The 21,183-nt window shown below is 35.6% G+C and overlaps 5 protein-coding genes and 3 non-coding genes across 10 annotated transcripts in view; 1 reads left to right on the forward strand and 7 right to left on the reverse strand.

Annotated features, from left to right (window-relative positions):
- Window positions 1-35: 35 nt before the first annotated feature.
- On the reverse strand, window positions 36-620 carry LOC100185859 (ATPase inhibitor B, mitochondrial-like). The gene has a single exon (XM_026834568.1). The coding sequence runs from the start codon at window positions 557-559 to the stop codon at window positions 266-268; it is 294 nt and encodes a 97-aa protein (XP_026690369.1). The 5' UTR covers window positions 560-620; the 3' UTR covers window positions 36-265.
- A 1,254-nt stretch (window positions 621-1,874) lies between these two features.
- ckn1 (Cockayne syndrome 1 homolog) lies at window positions 1,875-13,243 on the reverse strand. 2 transcript variants are annotated; one of them, XM_026834407.1, is made up of 11 exons: window positions 13,063-13,243; window positions 12,551-12,634; window positions 12,014-12,121; window positions 11,261-11,393; window positions 10,229-10,310; window positions 9,779-9,844; window positions 7,746-7,812; window positions 3,884-3,984; window positions 2,799-2,927; window positions 2,337-2,554; window positions 1,875-2,281 (listed from the first exon to the last, which is right to left on the reverse strand). In XM_026834407.1, exons 1-11 carry the CDS (start codon window positions 13,155-13,157, stop codon window positions 2,135-2,137), a joined length of 1,230 nt encoding a protein of 409 aa, XP_026690208.1. In that variant the 5' UTR covers window positions 13,158-13,243; the 3' UTR covers window positions 1,875-2,134.
- mir4049 (microRNA 4049) lies at window positions 4,122-4,191 on the reverse strand. Its single transcript, NR_034442.1, has one exon. It is a non-coding gene; the product is annotated as a microRNA 4049 (primary transcript).
- Window positions 5,319-5,374, reverse strand: mir4050 (microRNA 4050). Its single transcript, NR_034443.1, has one exon. It is a non-coding gene; the product is annotated as a microRNA 4050 (primary transcript).
- On the reverse strand, window positions 6,760-6,812 carry mir4207 (microRNA 4207). The gene has a single exon (NR_034603.1). It is a non-coding gene; the product is annotated as a microRNA 4207 (primary transcript).
- A 671-nt stretch (window positions 13,244-13,914) lies between the features above and the next one.
- Window positions 13,915-16,006, reverse strand: LOC100185004 (ryncolin-1-like). 2 transcript variants are annotated; one of them, XM_026834564.1, is made up of 6 exons: window positions 15,916-16,006; window positions 15,761-15,857; window positions 15,554-15,621; window positions 15,196-15,282; window positions 14,981-15,034; window positions 13,915-14,817 (listed from the first exon to the last, which is right to left on the reverse strand). In XM_026834564.1, the coding sequence occupies exons 1-6, from the start codon at window positions 15,980-15,982 to the stop codon at window positions 14,582-14,584; spliced, it is 609 nt and encodes a 202-aa protein (XP_026690365.1). In that variant the 5' UTR covers window positions 15,983-16,006; the 3' UTR covers window positions 13,915-14,581. The 2 variants fall into 2 exon arrangements, with proteins under 2 accessions (XP_026690365.1, XP_026690366.1); XM_026834565.1 differs by lacking the exon at window positions 15,196-15,282.
- A 550-nt stretch (window positions 16,007-16,556) lies between these two features.
- LOC100176351 (acyl-coenzyme A thioesterase 11-like) overlaps window positions 16,557-21,183 on the reverse strand; it is a 30,376-nt gene continuing 25,749 nt past the window's right edge. The window contains exon 14 of the mRNA XM_026834557.1: window positions 16,557-16,665. Coding sequence (XP_026690358.1) covers window positions 16,660-16,665 — 6 coding nt within the window. The 3' untranslated portion in view covers window positions 16,557-16,659. The remainder of the gene's footprint in view (window positions 16,666-21,183) is intronic.
- LOC100181139 lies at window positions 19,106-20,973 on the forward strand. Its single transcript, XM_026834567.1, has 4 exons — window positions 19,106-19,366; window positions 19,776-19,867; window positions 20,142-20,279; window positions 20,813-20,973. The coding sequence occupies exons 1-4, from the start codon at window positions 19,312-19,314 to the stop codon at window positions 20,876-20,878; spliced, it is 351 nt and encodes a 116-aa protein (XP_026690368.1). The 5' UTR covers window positions 19,106-19,311; the 3' UTR covers window positions 20,879-20,973.

Below are 21,183 nucleotides of genomic sequence, written 5' to 3' on the forward strand. Positions count from 1 at the left end.
CAGCTAGTTACTCTACAGATATATGACACAACATAGAAAGTTGAAACTATCAACATTTTATTTCAAACTTTCATCAAACATTTGTTAGAACAAAACAAAACAGTTCGGAATACGGAATATGTATCTGTATGTAAATACATTTTTGTAACACAGTAGTTGTAGACTTTATTATAAAATTATTTGAACATTTTAATTAGGTGAACTTTTTCCTCAAAAGAGTTTATTTTGCATCATGAAGCGCCCAGAAAACAATTTTGGTCATTTTTTATTTCGTAACAGGTGGTTTAATTTGTTGAAGCTTTTCTTCATGCTGTTTGATGCGACTTTGTAGTCTTTCAATCACTTGCTTGTGCTCCTCAATCTCTTCAAGATGATGTTTGCGCAATGCCTTCAATTGCTCAGCTTCTAATTGCCGAACATATTGGTTTTCATCTGCTGCAGCTTTTTTGGCAAGTTTTCCACCTTCTTGTCTTATTGCCCCCTCATCACTCATAGCTCGTGACATACGAGGAGCTGAAACCCTCCAGGTAAGGTTAGCAGTTCGTGCAAGACGGAACATAATGATAATAAATAAGTTAAGCAACGTTTCTGAAAAATAAATTCAAAGTATGAAAATACTCTGTGGGAATTTCAGCATCTAATAAATAACTGTTACAGATGCACGTTTAATTGCCAATTTCACCAAAATTGTTCAATTCGTGCTTTAGTTAGCCTATTTATTACTGTTTTTAGTCTGTTTACCACTTTAGGTACGTAGAATTTGGAAATTGCAACAAATGTTGTCAGCTGGGTTGTTGTTCATTTAGATCCCATGCGACTTAGAAGAAACGTATAAAACAAAGTTATATAATTTTAACAAACATACTTAATATTTTTATTAACGATTGTAAAACTTCTAAAACAAGCAATCACATAAAAAGAAGTTTAAAAAATGCAACACGTAAGCCTATATACATGAGTGTATAGGCTCAAGAAACGTACTAGCTATGGGATCTAGTTACCAAATCCAACCATGCAAATCGAAGGTCATTCATTGAAATCTATTTGCTTTTGAGAACTGAATTTGCACGCAGGATTCTTGGTATTAAATTATTCAACTTGCAAAATAAATTGATATTAAAAACATTCATAATATTTAATTGACAATGATGATTTGTAGTAGCATCAGCACTCTTCGTAACGAAAGAGTAATAAAGAGTCATACTTCAGTAAGTTCAGTTATACTGCTTTAGACGCTGCGTAAAATATTCATTAAAAACAGACACATGTTGAATAAATAAGATTGTGTTATGCGTGAAGAAAGAGCTTAAAACTATTTCTCTTAGTGAATGACAGTAAAGGCTGGAATCTTTTTACCAACGAGACAACGTAAAACATCATTATCCATATGTTACAAACTTGACATTGAATATTTGTAATTAATTAAAACGTACGGATGTCAGATATTAAACAGACCAAGACGATTGTCTAAACTTTACGGTTTTGTTTATTAACTTCAAACAGTGTTTCCTCGCCCCATCTCCAGAAACGGACGCGTTATTCTGTCAGAATTGGCCCGAGGAGGCAAAAACATCGTTTTTTTTATGTAATTTACTCGAAATTCAAAATAACAAAATATTTAAAAGTGGCAAACAAACTGTCGTTGTCACGGAAGTTACTGTTCTCTCTTACACAACATACCATATACCTACGTTAATGATCAACGGGACGAAATAGTAAATAGCGGGAAACAAGAGTAAACTTTCACAAGGAACAGACAGCTTACTAGCTACTATTAGCAACAGGAAACCTGAATGTAGACGTTATGTCACAATATGAGCATGTTACGTCTACGGATCTATTTAAACTATTTAATTAACAAAATGACATTCGGGACTATGAAACTAGATTCGTATATTCACGAGAATTCAATCAGTAACGGGCGCCAATACAAGCAAGTGAAAACAGAAATATGTGAACACGTATAGCAATGCAAATACAGCGTCAAACACATTTGACATCTATAATTGTTTGCACAGAAAGAGTCCCCCCTGCCTATTTCCACCTTCGAAAACTAAAATTTCATTCTTCTATGGATAACTGCGGCCACAATTCCGCAAACTTTATTAAGCCAACCATGTAAGAAAGGCTTTATTCAATCGCTGTCACTCCAGTTATCTAACAGCAAAGATGATGCGGTGGGCGCCAGGTTCTGACCGTTAGATGGCACTGTAGCTTCCGAATCAGGTTCTGCTGGGCTCCAAATCAGAACGTTGGACGTTTGACCAGCGGAATACAATTCCTAAAACAATAACAGCTACAATAAAAGAAAGACACAAAAATATTGCATTACCTACCTGTCGATAAGGGTTGTATTCGCAGCACCTTACGTCGCTGAAGTGTCCCGCTAAGCGGCGCAGGTGAGCACCAGTGTAGAAATCCAACATGTTAATTTGGCGACCCGAAGGCACGAACGCTATTGAAGAAGTGGCACCGCCCTTGTATAACGTCATACCGAGGTAGCGATGTTTTGATGGGTTGTCAATTCGACCGTAGTTCACTAACGTATTTTTGCCTGGATAAAAAGGGTTGTTAAAATCTAAAAAGGTATGTGAAAAATATTTTTCACCAACGTGTTTTTGCTTAAAAAAATGATTTTATTTTAAAATTTGTAATTCACTAACGTGTTATTGCCTTAAAAACGACAAAATGCGAGAAAAGTGCTTCGGTACGCATGCTAACCACGATTTATTAAAGGATGTTGGCAAAAAAAGAAACTTTTTTATTATTGTTGAAGCCTAATTTCACTTATTATTTACCGGTATCAGTATTCCACAAATGCAGTCGTTGGTCGGTAGCAAATGTGAGTAGATACCGACCATCCTCACTGAATAGAATGCTGTTCACACTTCCAGTGTGAGCTGTGCCGACTATTCGGAAAAAAATAACTAAAGTAAGTACAAATAAGTAGAAGTTTACACTGTTACAAATATACATAGCAATATTTGATCATATAGTAGGTTGGGGTACGATGGGACGTTTTCATTCTATTTCTCGTCCCATTTGGTAGTAAACATGAAATATTTACTGGACTATACAATCGTAGCCCTGCGACTCTAAAAGAGCGTTATTAATTGTTAATAACACGATTAGAAAATATGGGATTTAAGTGCGAACGGTATCCCATCTTACCCCACAGTATTATATCAAAAAACCCGCCACGAAATGAACACTCGATCATTGCCTCGAAGGTTTATTAATACCCATAACCACAACTGCGCCGTTTCCCTTAGCCCATACATCAAACCGACGCAGCGGGTTTCATTTCGCGATACGAGCCGCAGTTCACGCGGTTATAAGAGAGAGACGATCAGATTATCCGCCGACGTCAGTGAGGATTCATTTGAACAAGTTAGGATAGTGGATAGGGTTAATAAAAAAGAGCCAGCGTTAATCGTAGTTAAGCTGTAAGCTGATTAATACTGAACGTCAAACAGTATATGGATTGGCTTAATGATTAAGGGGTCGGGTTGCATGTGAAACGACTTCCACGCTTGTAGTTTGATTGATTGAATTGCGTTTGAAGCGCCGAATAGCAGTATGTGCGTTTATAAATGCCGAGTAATATACCATGTATTCAGGAACGTGTATCCTTTGTTTTGTAAAAGTAAAAAGCATAAAGGAAGTGCTACTTTATAACAGGATGGATGTGGATTGTTTACGTTTTAAGTTCATCATAAGTTTACCTGGTCTTATACAAATTCTGGCTTCCAAAGAGAAAAAACACAAATAATGACTGCGGGAGTCGCCTATATTATACCGTAACAATAAAGATATATATTTTACATGATACGTGGTTTAAAAAATCTCTGCTTATAAGAAGCAGTGTTGACCAAAATTATACCTGCAGCTGAGCTTGCCGTGGTGTCCCCGTTGTGTTGATCGAGGTTGTGCAACACTGCCTTTGCTTGTCGGACGTCCCATAACAGAACCCGATTGTCTTCGCTGTGAATGTAAAAATATTGAAGATAAAATTGTCTCACAAATTCAGTGACAGTGTTATTTAGGAGTGCTTTGTTTTCCGCTGATGGCTCAAAATGTGAGGTTTATTTGAGTTTTTGGCGTCTGATTCTCGTCAACCTTTAGGCAAAGCCCACAGCTTCTGGCATTTCCGCCAGGTGGCGCAGCGCGACAAGCTGAAAGATTTACCTGCGGGCTGGCGGGAGAAAGTTAACAATTTCTACCCGGAAACTGTCGCGATTAGAATTCACTTGGGAGTTACATATTCAAGCGTTCACGTTACACACACGACAGTTTTACTTAATCCGCTTATTGGGAAAATGAACGCAAAAGCGGCGATCCGCGCTTTTGAAAAGTGGGTACCGGCAAACAAGGAACGAAAAGTGAATCATTAACATTCGACGACGAATATAACGGGATGGGAACACGCAAACATGAGACCACAGATAGACCTCGCCTTCGACACACAAGAATGACCCAGTTGTTACGTCACTGAACACACTGTTGCGTAGTTAACGCCGACGCTATGATTCAAACATCGCTCGTCCAATAGATTGACTAGCTTATCTCGTAAAACGGCGGTTAAGAATTCATGACGCCCACCGTTGCTAACTTAGAAATGTCAAGTAAAAATATCGCAATCTATAGACCAACATACAGTATTTAACTTATGTGTTTATATACGAACCACGCATAACTGTAGTATGGTAAAAATAACCGGCACCGTGGATAAGTAATGATAATGCATGTATAATAATGGAACTGAGTATCAACTTGCGGCAAAACTTATTTCGAATTCCGGGAAACAAGCAAACGGCCATTGAAGAGAAATGGCCGCGTGCAGCTCAAACGCGGAAGTTGGGTTCAAAATTTCCGCATAACTCAACGGTGCTGGGAATATTGCTTTCTCTTTGCACCCGCTGTGATAATGCGGGCAGGCGGACAAACCCACTGGTTCGGAATGACGTTATTAATGACGTAGCAGGCCGGTACATTGCTGTAAGTTGGGCACTGCTACTGAATTGAATTGATCACGAAATATTAATGCGTGAATTTTGGCCTTAACACGGGATTGGAATTCAATTCAGTTTGTTTATGATTAAAATGCATTTAACGCGGTTTGAGCTGCGTTGTTTTATTGACTAAATACTAACACTAGAATAAGCTCTGTGGTTTCATGGTAATGATTTTAGTTGATTTTCGTTTGTGCGCGGTTTGGGTTCATGGGGTGTGCCGGTACAGTGCGGATAAAAAGTGGCAACATAGATATTACGTGTTGTGACTGTTTGAAACCTCAGTAGATAGCAGTGGAGTGTCTGTAGGCAACAAATTCAAGCTGTTGGTCTCACTAACAGCCTGAAATTTGATTTACCTAATGCCAAACCACTATTACAAATTCTTAGATCCAAATTGACAAAATTGGCCTTTTCGGTACACACGTCATTTAATTGCTGACTTTATAGAACCAGTATTCCGACAAAGCACTGCTGTTTGGCTGGTAGCGCGATACTTAACTGACGCCTGCAAATTTTACATAAGCCATAATATACCTCTGTGCAGTGATACTGAGTTGTTATTTATGGAGCTACGTAAGGTATTTACGTGCTAGCATATACGCATCATCTATTTGTCCGTCTGTTTAGATAACCTATAAGACGTATATTGCGACTGCATATCTGACCAATCTGGACACTGACGACCCAGTCACCTGACCATCTTAATGACTAAGCTGAGCTGCCTTCCTCGTGCTGAGCAAGCTATGCACTGTATGACGCCCGCCACGAGAACACAGATTGAATAGGCGGTCCAACCCAATACGCGAACACCAACCTAGTGATGCCGTTCGTCATTTTAAAAACTCGTTATAATTTTATTATTCTGATTTTTTTAGGTTTTGAAATAGTACACTAATTTTTTTTGTTCTAAAATGCGCAAGGCAATTGGTTGAAGCGATGATATCATTACGAAACTTCAAAACTATATTTAGATTTTGTGAAACCATAAGGTATAATTGAATAAAAGGGTTTTTAACAAAAAAAAAACGAGAAAGCGGTAACACTGGTCACCATTGAGCCTTTAGTCGTCTACCTATGGCATAGAGCAAACAGGAAGTTAATCAAGGCGGTGGAACACCGGTGTCGTGCCTGGTGCGCAATTTACTTAGATCGTCAGAACACTTTCCTTATGCAGCAAACTATGCAAAGTGGTGAAGCTAAATGTAAGCACGCCTTTAACCTGCTGACTGTTAAAGCTTCTGTCTGGCATTACATATACACTGTCATGGGTGGAAACTTTTAAGCTAAATCTGTACGATCTAACATAAGCTGTATAACAGGCTGTATTCGGTCGCACTGCGAGCACGCCAACGCCATTCGTTGAATACCTTTGACTGAGGCGAATGTGCGTAAGTAAACTGAGGGAGTGTGATAAATCAGCTCACAATAGATTCGCGCGCTTTTTACGCTCAGAACAGCTTGGCGTATTCTGCTGGTTCACACATTGCGCTGTTGGGAGCCAATACTCGGACGCATATATTCGGTACGCTTGCACTTAGCGGTTAACCCTATATCTATAAATTGGAATAACGCTACAACTGTATGCTCGCATACTGCTATTAGCCATCTACAAGCGAAGAAGAGACTGTGGCCACATAAGGGCTGGGCTGGTTTAAGATAAGTGCGTGTGTTTGCGGTGAATACAGTCAGTTAAAGATTAACGAATGCTGCCATCTCGGCGGCCAACAGTGGAAAATTTTCAAAACGCTGTAATCCCAAATGCCACAAGTTCTTGATGTCACAGTTGCTATTATGACGTAACTGAAACCCTCGGCCGTGTTAAAACGTAACTGATTTCAATCAGGCGATCGGGCCTTAATAACTATGCAGGTATCCATTAGACAGCATTCCAAAAGTAAGTTCAACTTAATACGACAAACCCCATGAGAGAACCGCTTCGAGACCGCCGCTTATAAAATAGGCGTCGTGCCCACAGCGCGTCAAGTTTCTTTTAATTGAAAGAGATGGGCGGCTTACGCGAGTTAAACCAACTAATCTTATATATATATAGTATGGATATTGTTAGCACATAATGTCCCACATTTCTTAATCGTGTTTTTATCAGTTAACAACATTTTCTAAGATAAACGGTTATATAAATCATTGAATATACTTTGTTTACTACCAAATGGGGCAATAAAAAAAATAAAAACATGGACCATCTTACCCCAACATGCTGTAGAAAAATTATATGACGTAATAGGGAAAATCGTGAGCAGAAGTGACTGCAGTTTCGTTATTGTTGTTAGTTTCGTTGTATTGTGATGATGCAGGGACAACAAAGGGCGAGAAAAACTCTCCAATGACGAACTATTGTTTCGTTTCGAAAGATGATTGTATGCTGATACGTGACAAGGAAACTTTCGCGGAACAATTGGTTTATCACAATCAACGGAAGGCGGCGCTTGCATAAAGCATTGTGCAAGGGATAACGCATGTCAGCGTAAATTCCCCAGTAGAAATAGAATACGTTTGCAAAATGCATATTATCATGGAGTATTATTAAACATTGAAACTTTTAATACATTAAACGTTCTGTTCATTTTTAATTAATAAACAGGCGAATCGTGTAAGTTACAAAATAAATTTTATTATTTCTGTTAAAAATAGCATAGTAAAAGTTTGACATAAACACAAAAGTTTCCGATAAGCAATACAGTTTTAAAACAGGTGTTCACACGGTAACCTTACCTTCCACTCGCGAGAACATACTCATCTTTTGGTGACCATTTCACGCAGAGCACGGTATCACGGTGACCTATCACAAAATCGAACATTTTCATATGAAAGGTCTTTAAGTTTTCATAAAACAACAAATTTTCATGTGATAATTCCAAAATAATCTGCGTTTCAATCAAATATTTTCGGATGAATATGGAGAATAAAAAATAACAGCCGTTGAACTAAACGAATATTATCACAAAGCAGGATTTCTTTTTTGTAATTCTGTACCATAAGACATTACATAAAGCAGAAAGGACCCACATTATACAGTATTTTAGTTCATTTGAAGGTGTAATTGCCGCAACAACACCGTTCAAAAAAAAACGGTGAAAGGCAATTTTATCCCGATAACGGCTACACCGTTTAAGCAATAACTGCCTGATAAAATAGCTATCTTTATACACCAAAAGCCATTTTACTGACGATTATGTTTTGTGACGAATGAACAACATATACAGTAGGGTGGGGTAAGATGGGACATGTTTTTAATCTACTTTCTATTTAGTAGTAAACAAATAACATTTACCGAATTATATAACCGTGGCCTTGCGACACTCATAGACCCTTCTTATTGTTAAAAACACGATTAAGAAATATGAGATTTAGGTGCTAACAGTATCCCATCTTACCCCACAGTACTATGTCTAGAACTAGATAGGGGAAAACAAAGAACTGGTCAGTTGTTGGCATCGGTGTGCCACGAGACAGATTTGATAAGTAAAGTTAATGTTTAATAGACTAGTAATATATTAGGGGTTATATGGCCTATTTTGAAGTGTGTGGATATTTATTCCCTTTTTGTACTAAGATATAATTATAATAGATTAGATCAAGGTTTACATTGGTATATCATGGGCTTACTCAATGTATTTGGTATGACATAGTACATTACAACCTCAAAAACCTCATACTCCTACGTTGTTAAACCCTAATGCCGCATGCCTACAAAATTCTTTCCACCGATCTTAACTTTAAATAAAAATCTCTATTGGAACAAACGAGTATATCATTTGTTGTGTAATGGTTATGCATTGGTTACAAAGTGTTTTTACAAAATTAAACTAAACACAGAGTTTTTATGAACCTATACGTCGTACGAATGCCAACCAAGTCAACGTTGTAAAAGTTTAAACAGACTTTAAGACGAGTTATTTACAGCGAGCAGTTGGATTGAAGCTCGTACGAGATTTACAACGGGTTTACCGACTCAAACAGGCACTGGTTACAGTTTAACCGAACGCCGGGATAACGGTCGGTCATAAACGATGCAAGAATTTGTTTTATTACCGGGCTAATAGCAGCTAGAAGCGACTGTAAAGCATGTGATGGCCTGCCCGAGCATGCGACCTGTAACGCCATTTTATGACCATTTACGTTACGGTGGCTGAAATAAACGATATTCTCATGACTAAGAATGTGCTGTAGTAAATTTGAACCACTTTAAATAAAAGGAAATAAACGAGAGGCGATACAGCGCGATTAGAGTAAGACAGTAAGTAAATGGGAGAAATGACACGCATCCTGAAAATTGATGCTCTAGCACCACCTAACGAGCATAATATTATAGGAAATTCGGCAAGGTAACTAACATGTTGTTGCACCCTGATATTTCTAATCCAAAACTGATAATTAAGACAACCCATAAGAGCCCACTAAGTTTGAGCAATTGTCGATAAGTGTCTTACCCAAAGACCCCTATGACCGGCCTTGAACCTATAACCTCTGGGCTAGAAGCTTGCTTACCATTGTGGAATCTGTCATATTTTATTTCGCGCTATTAGATTACTTGTACATCTACAAAATCATACACGTGCTGTTACTACAATTGAATAGGAAAACACACAAATACTGTTTTAGGTCTACAATATACATCAACTTTAAAAAAAGTATCCTATTTTTATTAAAATGGAAAATGAAAAAAATACATAAGGTAGGAAAAGTATGCAAATGCTTAAACTGCTGTAAAATCCACAATATACATATAACACAAAGTGTCTTACCTTTTAGAGTATGTGAAGTAGCAGAAGATCGAATATCAGCAAGCCTTATGTGGTCTGCAGATGCAGCTGCAAATATACCAATATGTTATTTAAGGAAGACATAAACAGTCAACCTCATGTAGTATGAGATAACGACAGTGGAATAGACATAGACCCCAGTGGGAATGAGGTGTAGTCTATTTCATGTATGTCTATCGCCATGTCTATTCCATACATCTCATGCCCACTTACAAGTTAAGTATGCAACTTTATTGGTGACCTTTTTTGTTGTTTTTTGGCTGACAGTTTAGACAACCATAAAGGGAAAACTGGATTGAAATAATTGCTGTTAAAGGTCTTGCCCGAAGACAGATTCCCCACACTGGTAGAAGCGACAAGCCTTGAACCCATAGAGTTAAAAACAGACCCGCTAACCACTGTGCCACGACACAGTACATGTAATAAACTGACCTGCTATCAGAGAGTGTTGGGTGGATATTGGAGAAAGATGGTGATTATGAATAACACAGTTGATCTCCAATGTTTCTGCAGGCTGTTGACAAAAATAGATGATGACACTTTTTTTATAAACAAACGTTGTATATGTAAAAAGACTGTAGAAACACTACAATCTATGTATGTGGTTTAGCAGCCACATTTTTTATTTGACACTCTCCTTAGTTTTTACACAAGTGTGTACTTAACAGTTACACATGTCATTTTGTTGCTAATTACCCTCTCTCTTTGTTAGGTGTAATTAATTTGATTTTTGTTATAATATTTGAAATTTGATTATTGTTTTTGTATTAAACAAAAAAGTGTTTTATGATTGGTTGAATCAAATCATTGTGCATATATATATGGATTGTATACTTATTTGTCACGCTTTATAAAATACCAGGCTAAATCAAACGCTGCAGTTACTACACAAGTTCCCATCATTAATTATTGAAACTATACTTTATGCATTATGCCTGAATAAGAATATAGAATAACATTAAAAACATTTATCAACCAATAAAAAAATGACATGGTATGTTGTACAATTACCCTTACCCTTACTATTATCAATTGATAATAATCTACAACAGTGGTTCTTAAATAGTGCGTTGCAACATGCAACAACATGATACGTCATTAAAATTTAAACTTTTCAAGGGGTAAACACTACCAGTTTTTGTATGAAAAAATACAACTTTGATAAAAAATGTCGCTAATATATTTCCATATAAGCTGATGCTTTGCAAGTCCAGCAAACAACTTTGAATGCCTTGCAACGAACAGTTTGAGAATTACTATAACATAAAGACTAAAGATGGAATGAAATATTGGTAACTATCTATTTGTACCCCATAATTTTTAGACTAAGCATTGAACGAAATAATGCTAACTTATTAAAACTAAATATTGAATAAAATAATTCTAACTTATTAAAACTAAAGATTGAATGAAATAATGCTAACTTAGTAAGACTAAATATTGAATGAAATGATAGTAACTTACTCTCAATCTATTTGTGTCCCATATTTTAATTGTTCCATCAAACGCAGATGTTACAAAGATACCGGTATCATGGGGATACCATTGTATTGAACTCATTGTAGATTTATGCATGTATTTTTTCTGCCTTGTTTTGCTGTATAAAGAAGAGTGTGTTAAATGAATAATATATATATATATATTTATATGTTCATATATGAACAACTGACTTAATATTGTAACCAACAGAAAAAAGTCATTCTTTTAATTAATATTCCAAAGCTAAATAAAGTTTTCTGCAAAAATATAGAAAATTATAAAACTACAAAATAATAGATGTATATATAACATTATTACATTAACATACATATATTCATCGTCATCAATGGTGATTAAGTAATTTAAACAGTATTGTGATGCAAATTTTATTTTAACTATTGCATATCATATACATACAAGCTACAACAAAACAATATGTTATGATAGCAGCATAGCACTTCCCAAACAGTTTAACACACAAATTATAGCGGCACTGTACAAATGATTTCTAAAAATATTTGTACATTTCTTACAAAAAATTAAACTAGTAATATGTTCTTTGTTAGGAATAACCATTTATACTTATATAAACGTCCTAAAAAAATTGGTAAAGGTAAACCTTAAAAAAATTAAAAAAGCATTATTTTAGGGGGCTCTGTAAAATGTACAAAAATTTGTTAAAATTACCGCATAATATGAAATAATTTGGTTAGCACTGAGATACAATATTATCCTTACCTACCAATAGTAGCTATTTTGGGTAAGCCCCCTTGGCTACTCTCATCTCTTGCTAGTTTCCATGTATCATATATGGTGATTTTTTTATCTGACCCGGCACATATCAAACTGTGAAAACAAAAAATTGTCTTAAAATGCTGATTTTAATGCAATTCAGTCATTTCAGTGTACCGGGTTGTGTAAATATATGGATTGAGTCTGGTAGGTTATTTTCGCGCATTGCAGGTAGTGACAGATGTTATAACACGGGTGTTCTATTTCATACACCTCGTGCCTGCTTCACAGTTACCACGCGTGAAAATTTGAACCCATAAGAAATAAGTGGATTAGATCAATTGCCGATAAGCAAAAAAATGCCCACAACAGTGGCAACAGCAAGTCTTGAACCTGAATCCTATGAACTAGAAACAAGCACACAAAATGAACTATTGTTTGTCATTATAAATGGTTTTGTAAAAAAAAAAAAAAAAAAAAAAAAAATAGAATATATTCAATATAATAATATACAACATATCATCACAAATTCACAAAGCTTACTATCTGCATTCGGTCTTCTCCAAATCCATTGCAGAAATACTGTTTGGTGGGATGCATTGAATTCGTGTCTCCGACAGTGTCAACCTATAATGGAACTAAATATGTAGGCCTATACAACAGATAGTAATATACTATGGTTATATAGGTGTAACTGTAAGTGGCTGGGGTGACATTTAAAAACATGGGCGCCTAACATGGGTATGCAGGGTATGCGTGCATGCCCTGGAATAAATAACGATACCCTATGTGAATAATATAACAGGTATACATACTACATAGTAACAGGTTAATTGGTAATGCACCAATTAAAGATAATACCTTGGATATATGACAAAAAGAACACCAGCGTTTTTCAAAAAATATGAACTTAACTTTTTGAAATGTGTGCAGATTAGACTATCAGTTTTAATTCTGCAGTTTGTTATTTTTTAAATAGAAACATAACACCCTATCATACTTTATTTCGCCCATCACTATAAATAATATACATATAATTAAATAATATACCGTACCTCAAAATACGACCCAGTTCTATTGATCTACATAACCACCTTGGGTTGCGAGTCCCTAAACTTCTATCTGAATGTAATGTTGTGCAGTAGGACATGTTTCAAGACTTTGAGAAATTGTTTCATTTTAAACAATGCTTACACCATTTAGTCATAGTCTGAAAATGTTTTTTATTCAAAATCTAAGATTCAGAAATTGATATTAATATGCAAACTGTTTTAAATATGAAACTGGTCTGGGACCAATTCTATTCGTGGTATTGATTTAAAAATTGGTATAGGCAAATATTTAAGCACAAAATGTTTGTATATTAATGACAGGCAATGTAATATTAAAGAACATTATAGTAGTAGGAAAAAAACAATGGGCATTAGTAATCATTTTTAGTCAGTTATTGTAGTAAATATAAACAACACTGCAAAACAATCCATCAGGGCAAATCATATTATACTTTACACATTAAATTAAAATTTAGCTGCCTAAACTTAAGGCATGGTCTTTTCCATTGACATAGCAAACTCAGGGACAAAGGCAGTCAAATTAAATAAATAACTGTATATGTTTCTTCGATTACGGTAGCGAGAATTTGGTAATATTTAAAACGAAAAGACAGCATATAGCAACAAAACAATAGTCGTTAAAACACGCTTACAGTGAAAAACATATTTACATTTATTGGAAAAAAAATAAGCGATAATCGCCTTTACCTCACACGTCTCTAGGGGTTGCAAACCGATTACCAAAACATTTTTTTATTTATAATTAAAAATGCTATTTGCATTACATGCATATGTTTCGGAGTTCTACAAAATGTGCTAAATGTTAAACAAATCTCTCAGTCACGCTGTATGGTGTTGACCATGTATTGTAAATACATTAGCATGGTGGCGCTACTGAGTAACCGAATAGAACACACGAAAAACAGGAGAATATATGGATATTATTATTACCGTTGGTATTCATTGCTCAAACCATGATCTGAATATATATATAGTAAGATAAGGAAAGATGGGACACCTTTAGCACATAATATTCAAAAATATATCCTGATCGTGTCTTAAACAATTAACAAAGGCCTATGGGAGTCGTGAGGATACGGTTATTCTTTGAATGATCTTTGTTTAGCACCAAATGGGACGAGAAAATAGAATGGAAAGGTGTTCTATCTCCCCCCACCCTATACTATATGTGTATGTCGTTGTGTGTCAGCCAACAGCAGCCATGAAAAAGAAGGGCAGGGAATGAGTGAATAAAAACATATTTAGTTTATAGCAAATAAACCGGTTGTATAGGCCTACATGACTGTGGGGTAAGATAAGTTACCGTTAGCAACTAACATCCACGTTTCCCGGTTTTGAACAATTAAACGCTCTTTTAGAGTTAAAGACCATGGCTTATATAATCTGTAAGTTTTCTTTGTTTACTACAAAATCGGACGAGAAAAAAGAGCGAAAATGTGGCCCAGCATCTTACTCTGCTATATTTACAACCTTTATGAATGGAATCAGTTCATTTAATATCTCACAGAGCTGGACGTATCTTCATTTCTGTAAAACGTAGACCTTCCCATCTCCCCGATGGACTCCAATTTCTCCAGTAAGCGTATTGTACCCCAATTTTACATGGATCGTATATTCCGTTTAGGCTGGAGTGTGAACAGTAATCGTACCACCAACCTCCTTTTCTCGTACTTGGACAAGTTCCGGAGGAAATATCTTTTGTGGAAAATCTTTTCTCATTAACATACTCCATTGAATCTGCCAGGATAAAGAAATGTCTTAAATTAAGAATTTCAATTTTTCGACCCTCGATGCTGTCACCACTGTGGGCGAGTAGGCGTTCGTAAAATATCACATTTAGGCGAAGTACTAGTACTAGTGTCATTTGTGCAGTTTATTAAAGTAAACAAAACAAAAATACCTGCGGTATAAGTACAGCGATGGCCAGCGGTTGCATTGGCATTGTAGCAGCATTCTGCGTACACAATTTATTTATAAATTAGGGACATATTATTAAAGGTTTAAAGTTTAAAAAGGTTTAAAATTCGCAACTCTCGATAAAGCACGAGAAACAACTAGGATTGTTTTTTGATGTAGTATCATCGTCATTGAAATTGCAAAAATTTATTGACTTACTTCCGTTATTTTCACATTTCTGCCGAGATAAATTAGAATATGGACGACATGGTCTAGCAATCGTAGCATCATGCTGGTCACATGTACCTTGATACAGTGTTTAGTAGGGTGGGGGAAGATGGGACACCTTTAACACATAATATCCAAATAGCCGGATCGTGTTTTAAACAATTCACAACGGTCTATGAAAGTCGTGAAGATACGGTTTTATATTTTATTGAATACTCTTTGTTTACTACCAAATGGAAAGAGAAAACTAAACGAAAAGGTGTCCCATCTTCCCCCACCCCACTATACATTATGTTTAAACCAAATAGACATTATATTTCAATAATTCAATATATGCAGTATAACTTACCTTGTTTGTGTTGATAACCAGACAATTGCAATCTGTATCTGTCAATCTCCGGGCCAACGGTGAAATTACTGTGGAAATTCGGGAAATGACGTAATGTACCAACCTCAGAGATTTACCAATTAAAATATAAACACACAGCAGTCTATATACTAGAGATGTCTGTAGTATAGGCCGTGATACACAGTTTAAACAAAAATGTTTTCTTACGAATATTCAGCCACGATCTTTGTGTTGTTGCAAGTTGTAATGTCTATCCGAAGTTCGTTGTCTCCATTCTTTGTCATTTCTCGTATATTTTCCAACCCTGTGTGATGTGTGAAGGTGGGGTGGATAAGAAGTTAAACATGTTAAGAATAAGTTACCAATCCAAAAGCTGGCAAGCTTGTTTCCAAATCCAGTTTTATAATCTATCAAAATCTGTTCGATCATCCATATTGCGCTGAATCACCTAAACGTGACAATTTAATGCGATAAACGAAAACGTTTGGTGAATTAATGAAGTTTTAACCGTCCACCCGCCATCGTGATTTTCCAAGTCACAATAAACTTCCAACTTAGTGCTTCCGTTCAAGTAAATATTGTACAAGCCATTTCTTCTGTGGCCGAAACTGTATAGCTGGTAGCAGTTATCTGACGTAAAATATTAAAATAAATGAAAATACCACGCCCTTTTTCGATAGTTAGACAATTCATTAACGGTCTACTCTAGATACACACATATTTCGTTTAGTTACAGAACCCCAATTATGTATAAATATGATCATTTAAACTAAACAATCCAACTAGTATATCGCAACTTGTTAAAATACTATATGCACCTGCTTTCATGTATGCCGTCCACTGTACTGTGAGTAAAATGTTTTCCCATCCAGAGTCGATATCTGTGCGCAATATTTCAACCAAGAAACTATATTTCTCCACTCGTTTGACAGTAAGGTTGAACTGATGTGGTAGAGACGAGTCACTCGGGTTCACAGTAGCGTTCACGTAAATGGGAACTTCATTCAAACACATTTGGTATAAGATGTTCACCAATCGTGTTGGTTTGGTCGATTCACACCAAACTTCGCTTTGTCCACTTGAACCAATTGAAGTCAATGCAGAAACTACACCTGTAGACTCAGTTAGTTTAATGTATAAATCATACTATTAATATAAACGGAATGTATACTGTACTTAAAACGCAGTATAGTAGGAAGTAGGGTAAAATGGGACATATTTTAATAAATACAACGCAACTTACTTGTGGAAGTATACAGCACTGGTAAAAACATAGGAATATGAACAACAACTTCATAGTTTCGCTTTCGCTTTTATATCGAAGACGAACAAAGAATACAACTGTTTAACAGTGGCAGTTTAGCTACCGAAGGAAGGCTATAAATGAAGTGAACATTGGTTCGGCTGTTGAGTGAAGGCTAATGACGTGCACATCGGTTCAGTCAGAGAATAATGTTTACAGGTAAATGTTTCACCTTAGGTATGGCGGAAGTAGGTATATAGAGATAAACATAACCTATAAGAGTGAAAAGAACGGAAAAAATGTCGTAGCCTATGTATAGTAGGGTGGGGGTAGATGGGACACCTTTTCGTTCTATTTTCTCGTCCCATTTGGTAGTAAACAAAGAACATTCAAAGAATTATAAAACCCTATCCTCAGGACTCCCATAGACCGTTGTTAAATGTTTAAAACTCAACCCGGATATTTGGATATTATGTGCTAAAGGTGTCCCACCTCCCCCACCCTATATAGGTCGTTTTAATTTGAATATGAAAATTATTGTAGTTATATGTATCTTAAAAGTGTATTCTATAACATATGCCTACATATACATACACAACCAGTAATATATAGGTTATGGGCTTTTCGTAATGAAAGTCGGCCCTTTCTCTTTTTTCTCTATGGGGTGAACTCTCTCGCATTGGTTATACTTTTCTCGTTTTAAACAAAAGTCGCGGAAAGTAGCACAATCACAAGAATTTAAAATCACAACCATAACCTACTAACTTCGCTAACAAGTACAACCGATTGATTGTTCTGTTTGATTAACCTCGTTTGTTATCAAATGCTTGTTTTTACAGGTTTTGCATTCAATCTTATGGTAGAGGTAAAATGGTGCGAGGTTTCTTTCTTTTTTATGGTCCCATTAGGTAGTAAACAAAAACATTTAAAGAATTACATAAGCGTAGACTAAGACTCTTTAAGGGCGTTGTTAATTATTAAAACACGATTAGAAAACATGAGATTCGCTAACTATATGCAAATGTCAGTCATATAATAGATCGGGTGAAGATGGGACACCTTTTCACTCTATATTTTCTCATCCCCTTTGGTAGTAAACAATGAAAATTCCAAAGAAATATAAAACCGTATTCTCACGGCTACCGTAGACCGTTGTTAACTGTTAATTGTTTAAAACGCGATCACGATATTTGGATATTATGTGCCAAAGGTATCCCGTCTTACCCCGCCTTACTATATACTGTGAGCTGTTTTAACATTTCTCAAAAATGGATGACTTATTTATTGAATTTTAACCCACAACACGATTTGCGCTGTTTAGGAAATTATGTTTAACCGACTGTGTATGGCTGCGGTTAACTGAGGTTATATTTTAAACAGTTGTGTTGAATAGCACCCCACTGTCAATTACTTTGTTTGTGATATTCTAATTATACGTTCCGGTAAATTCTCGACGATTTGCCACGCTTTTATTTAAATTTTATTTAACCGGCACAAAATAAACTTTTTCGATGCAAATATAATTTGCACACACTTTGAATTTCAAGGTGTTTTTATAACGATTTGACAAATATAGTAGACGGGGTATGATGAGACATGTTTTCATTCCATTTTCTCGTCCCATTTGGTAGTAAACAAAAACATTTACAGAATTATAAAACCGTATCATCACGAAAAGCGTTGGTAATTGTATAAAACACGATCGGGAAATACGGGATATTTAACTACTCACGTTATCCCATCTTACCCTGCAGTGATATATTCTTCCAAGCAGTATAAAGTTACACATAACAAACTTAACATAATCTAAAACATATCTAATATGCATTTAATTAATTACTGCATATGTTATTCTTAGTGTGACATATACTTCATATATGCGCTGTTATTGCAATGCATATAGTGAAAGAAAATCATAAACCGGTCATATATGCCATAAACAAGCACATGTGGAATTTCTCACTTTAGTAAACAAAGGAAAGTAAACAAAGAACATTCAAAGAATTAAAAAATCCGTATCCTGACAACTCCCATATTTCGTTGTTAACTATTTAAAACACGAACAGAATATTTGGATATTAGGTGATGATGGTGACCCGTCTCCCCGCCACGCTATACTATGTGTAGGCATTTGTTGTTTAAAAGCGACCGTAAAATTTATATCACTTATGCATAGTAAGAGGCATGAACAAAACCAACAGCAGTAGATGTATCTACAGCACTGATCCTTGTGTTTGGTCAACACCGTACTTAACTATATCGACCACAGTTAACCCCGAAGGAGTTATTTATCTTTTCGAGGCCGATCGTAATCGTTATCTAATAGTATAAAAACAAATGTTGCCTTTTTCGTCAGAAAATCGCCTATAAAAGCCACGCATTTTAGTTCGTACTACATCACAGACTTTTAACCATTCCTTCTGTAAAACTGGTATTAGGTAAGCACGAGGGTTAAATCAAAGTTTCTGGAATAGTTTGCTTATTTTATACAGGCAGTCGTCGGAAATTTAAGAAAATGAAAACTATTTTATGTTTCTTGGCTGTGGGCGTCGTTGCTGTCGCTACACAAGGTAATGTGTTTTATTCTTTTTAACTTGAAAATGTAAGTTAATGCAGTTTGTAATATAGTACTGCGGGGTAAGATTGATAGCGTCATCACGTAATATTCCATATTTTCTAAACTGGTTATTAAGAAAATAACAACGCTCTTTTACAATCGTGAAATAAAGTTTTCTAATATTTCTCCTTAAATAAAATTTTCTGATTATTTCTCTTTAAATAAAGTTTTCTAATTTTTACTCTTTAGTTAAAGTTTTCTAATTTTTCTGTTTAAACAATGTTTTCTAATTTTTCTTAGAAAAGTTTCCCCTTAACTATTCTGTTTATTCTCAAATAAGACGAAAAAAGACAACATACACATGAACTACTGTATCCTGACGTAATACATATACTAAAAGTAATTTTAAAAGTTTTTTTTAGATGCAAGCGATCCGCAAAACATGCAATGCCTTGTTGGTGTCAGTATTAACGGAGAAGGATTTTTCGAAACCGTAGACTGTGTAAATTCGGAGGTATACGACACATTGACTATATAACTCCATACCGTACCGATAGCACATAGTATTATAGGGAATAGAGAGACACTGTAAGCACTTAAATACTTTGTTTCGTTGTTTTAAACAATTAACAAAAATATCTATAAATTTATGAAATTTTAGAGTCGCGAGGCTACGGTTACATAATTCTGTGAATGTTCTTTGTTTACTACAAAATGGAATAAATAAGAATAAAGATGTCTCATTCTACCCCACCCTAATATATTAATATGTTGTATCTTTGTTTTAGGAAGCCTGCCAGACAAAAATCGAGCAAAGGGGAGCATTCAACGTTGTGTACAAACGTTGCAAGAGACAGAAGGAATGTGACAATAACGCAAGAAACAACGAACTGAACTGCTATGGACCACTAGCTATCGCCAACAATGTAAATATCGATCGGTGTTTGGTATAGTAGGGTGGGAAAGACGGGACACCTTTGGCAAATAATATGCAAATGTCCTGATCTTGTTTTAAACAATTAACAACGGTCTATGGGAGTCGTGAGCATACGGGTTTATAATAAAGTCATTTTTTTTGTTTACTCCCATATGGAACGAGAAAATAGAAATAAAAAGGTGTCTCATCTCCTCCCACCCTACTATATAAATATCATTATAATAAATAAAATGTTTGTTTTTTTATTTGGACGAGGTTTTAATGGCAGGGGAGGTGCTGGGATTTAGTCCACGGTCGGCTTATCCCACAACCCCCAAATTTACTGTTTTTAGTTGTCATGATGTAAATATAGTTTTTTTCTCACTAATACGTAACCGTCATTTTCTGTTTCTAACCGTAATATTATGTTAAATAACCGAATATTAAAATTACACCATGTAATAGAGCAATTATTGTTGCACGGAATTAAATAGCAAAAATACGGCTACAATTAATTTATTTACGTATTTTTATCCAATTTAGGTGAAAGTTTGTCATTTCTGTTGCTCGACTCCTGGCTGCAACACAATGAATGAAATACCGAACTAAATATGAAGAAAGTCGATGTTTACGTGCGCCACATTAATCACTGCGTATCACATTGTAACCAACCATGTAAAATAAAGTTACTAACCAACAGCTTATTTGTCAGTTGTTTACTTGTGTTGGAATATGTTATTATGCGACAACTGAAATTTAGCGACAATATTTGTTTATTGAGTAGGGTGGGGAAAGATGGGACGCCTTTTCATTCCATTTTCTAGCTCCATTTAGTAGTAAACAAAAACATTCTAAGAATTATAAAACCGTATCCTCACGACTACCATAGACCGTTATTAATTGTTTAAAAGACG

This window comes from Ciona intestinalis, chromosome 5 (genome assembly GCF_000224145.3).
Source record: "Ciona intestinalis chromosome 5, KH, whole genome shotgun sequence".
Taxonomy (NCBI): Eukaryota; Metazoa; Chordata; class Ascidiacea; order Phlebobranchia; family Cionidae; genus Ciona; species Ciona intestinalis.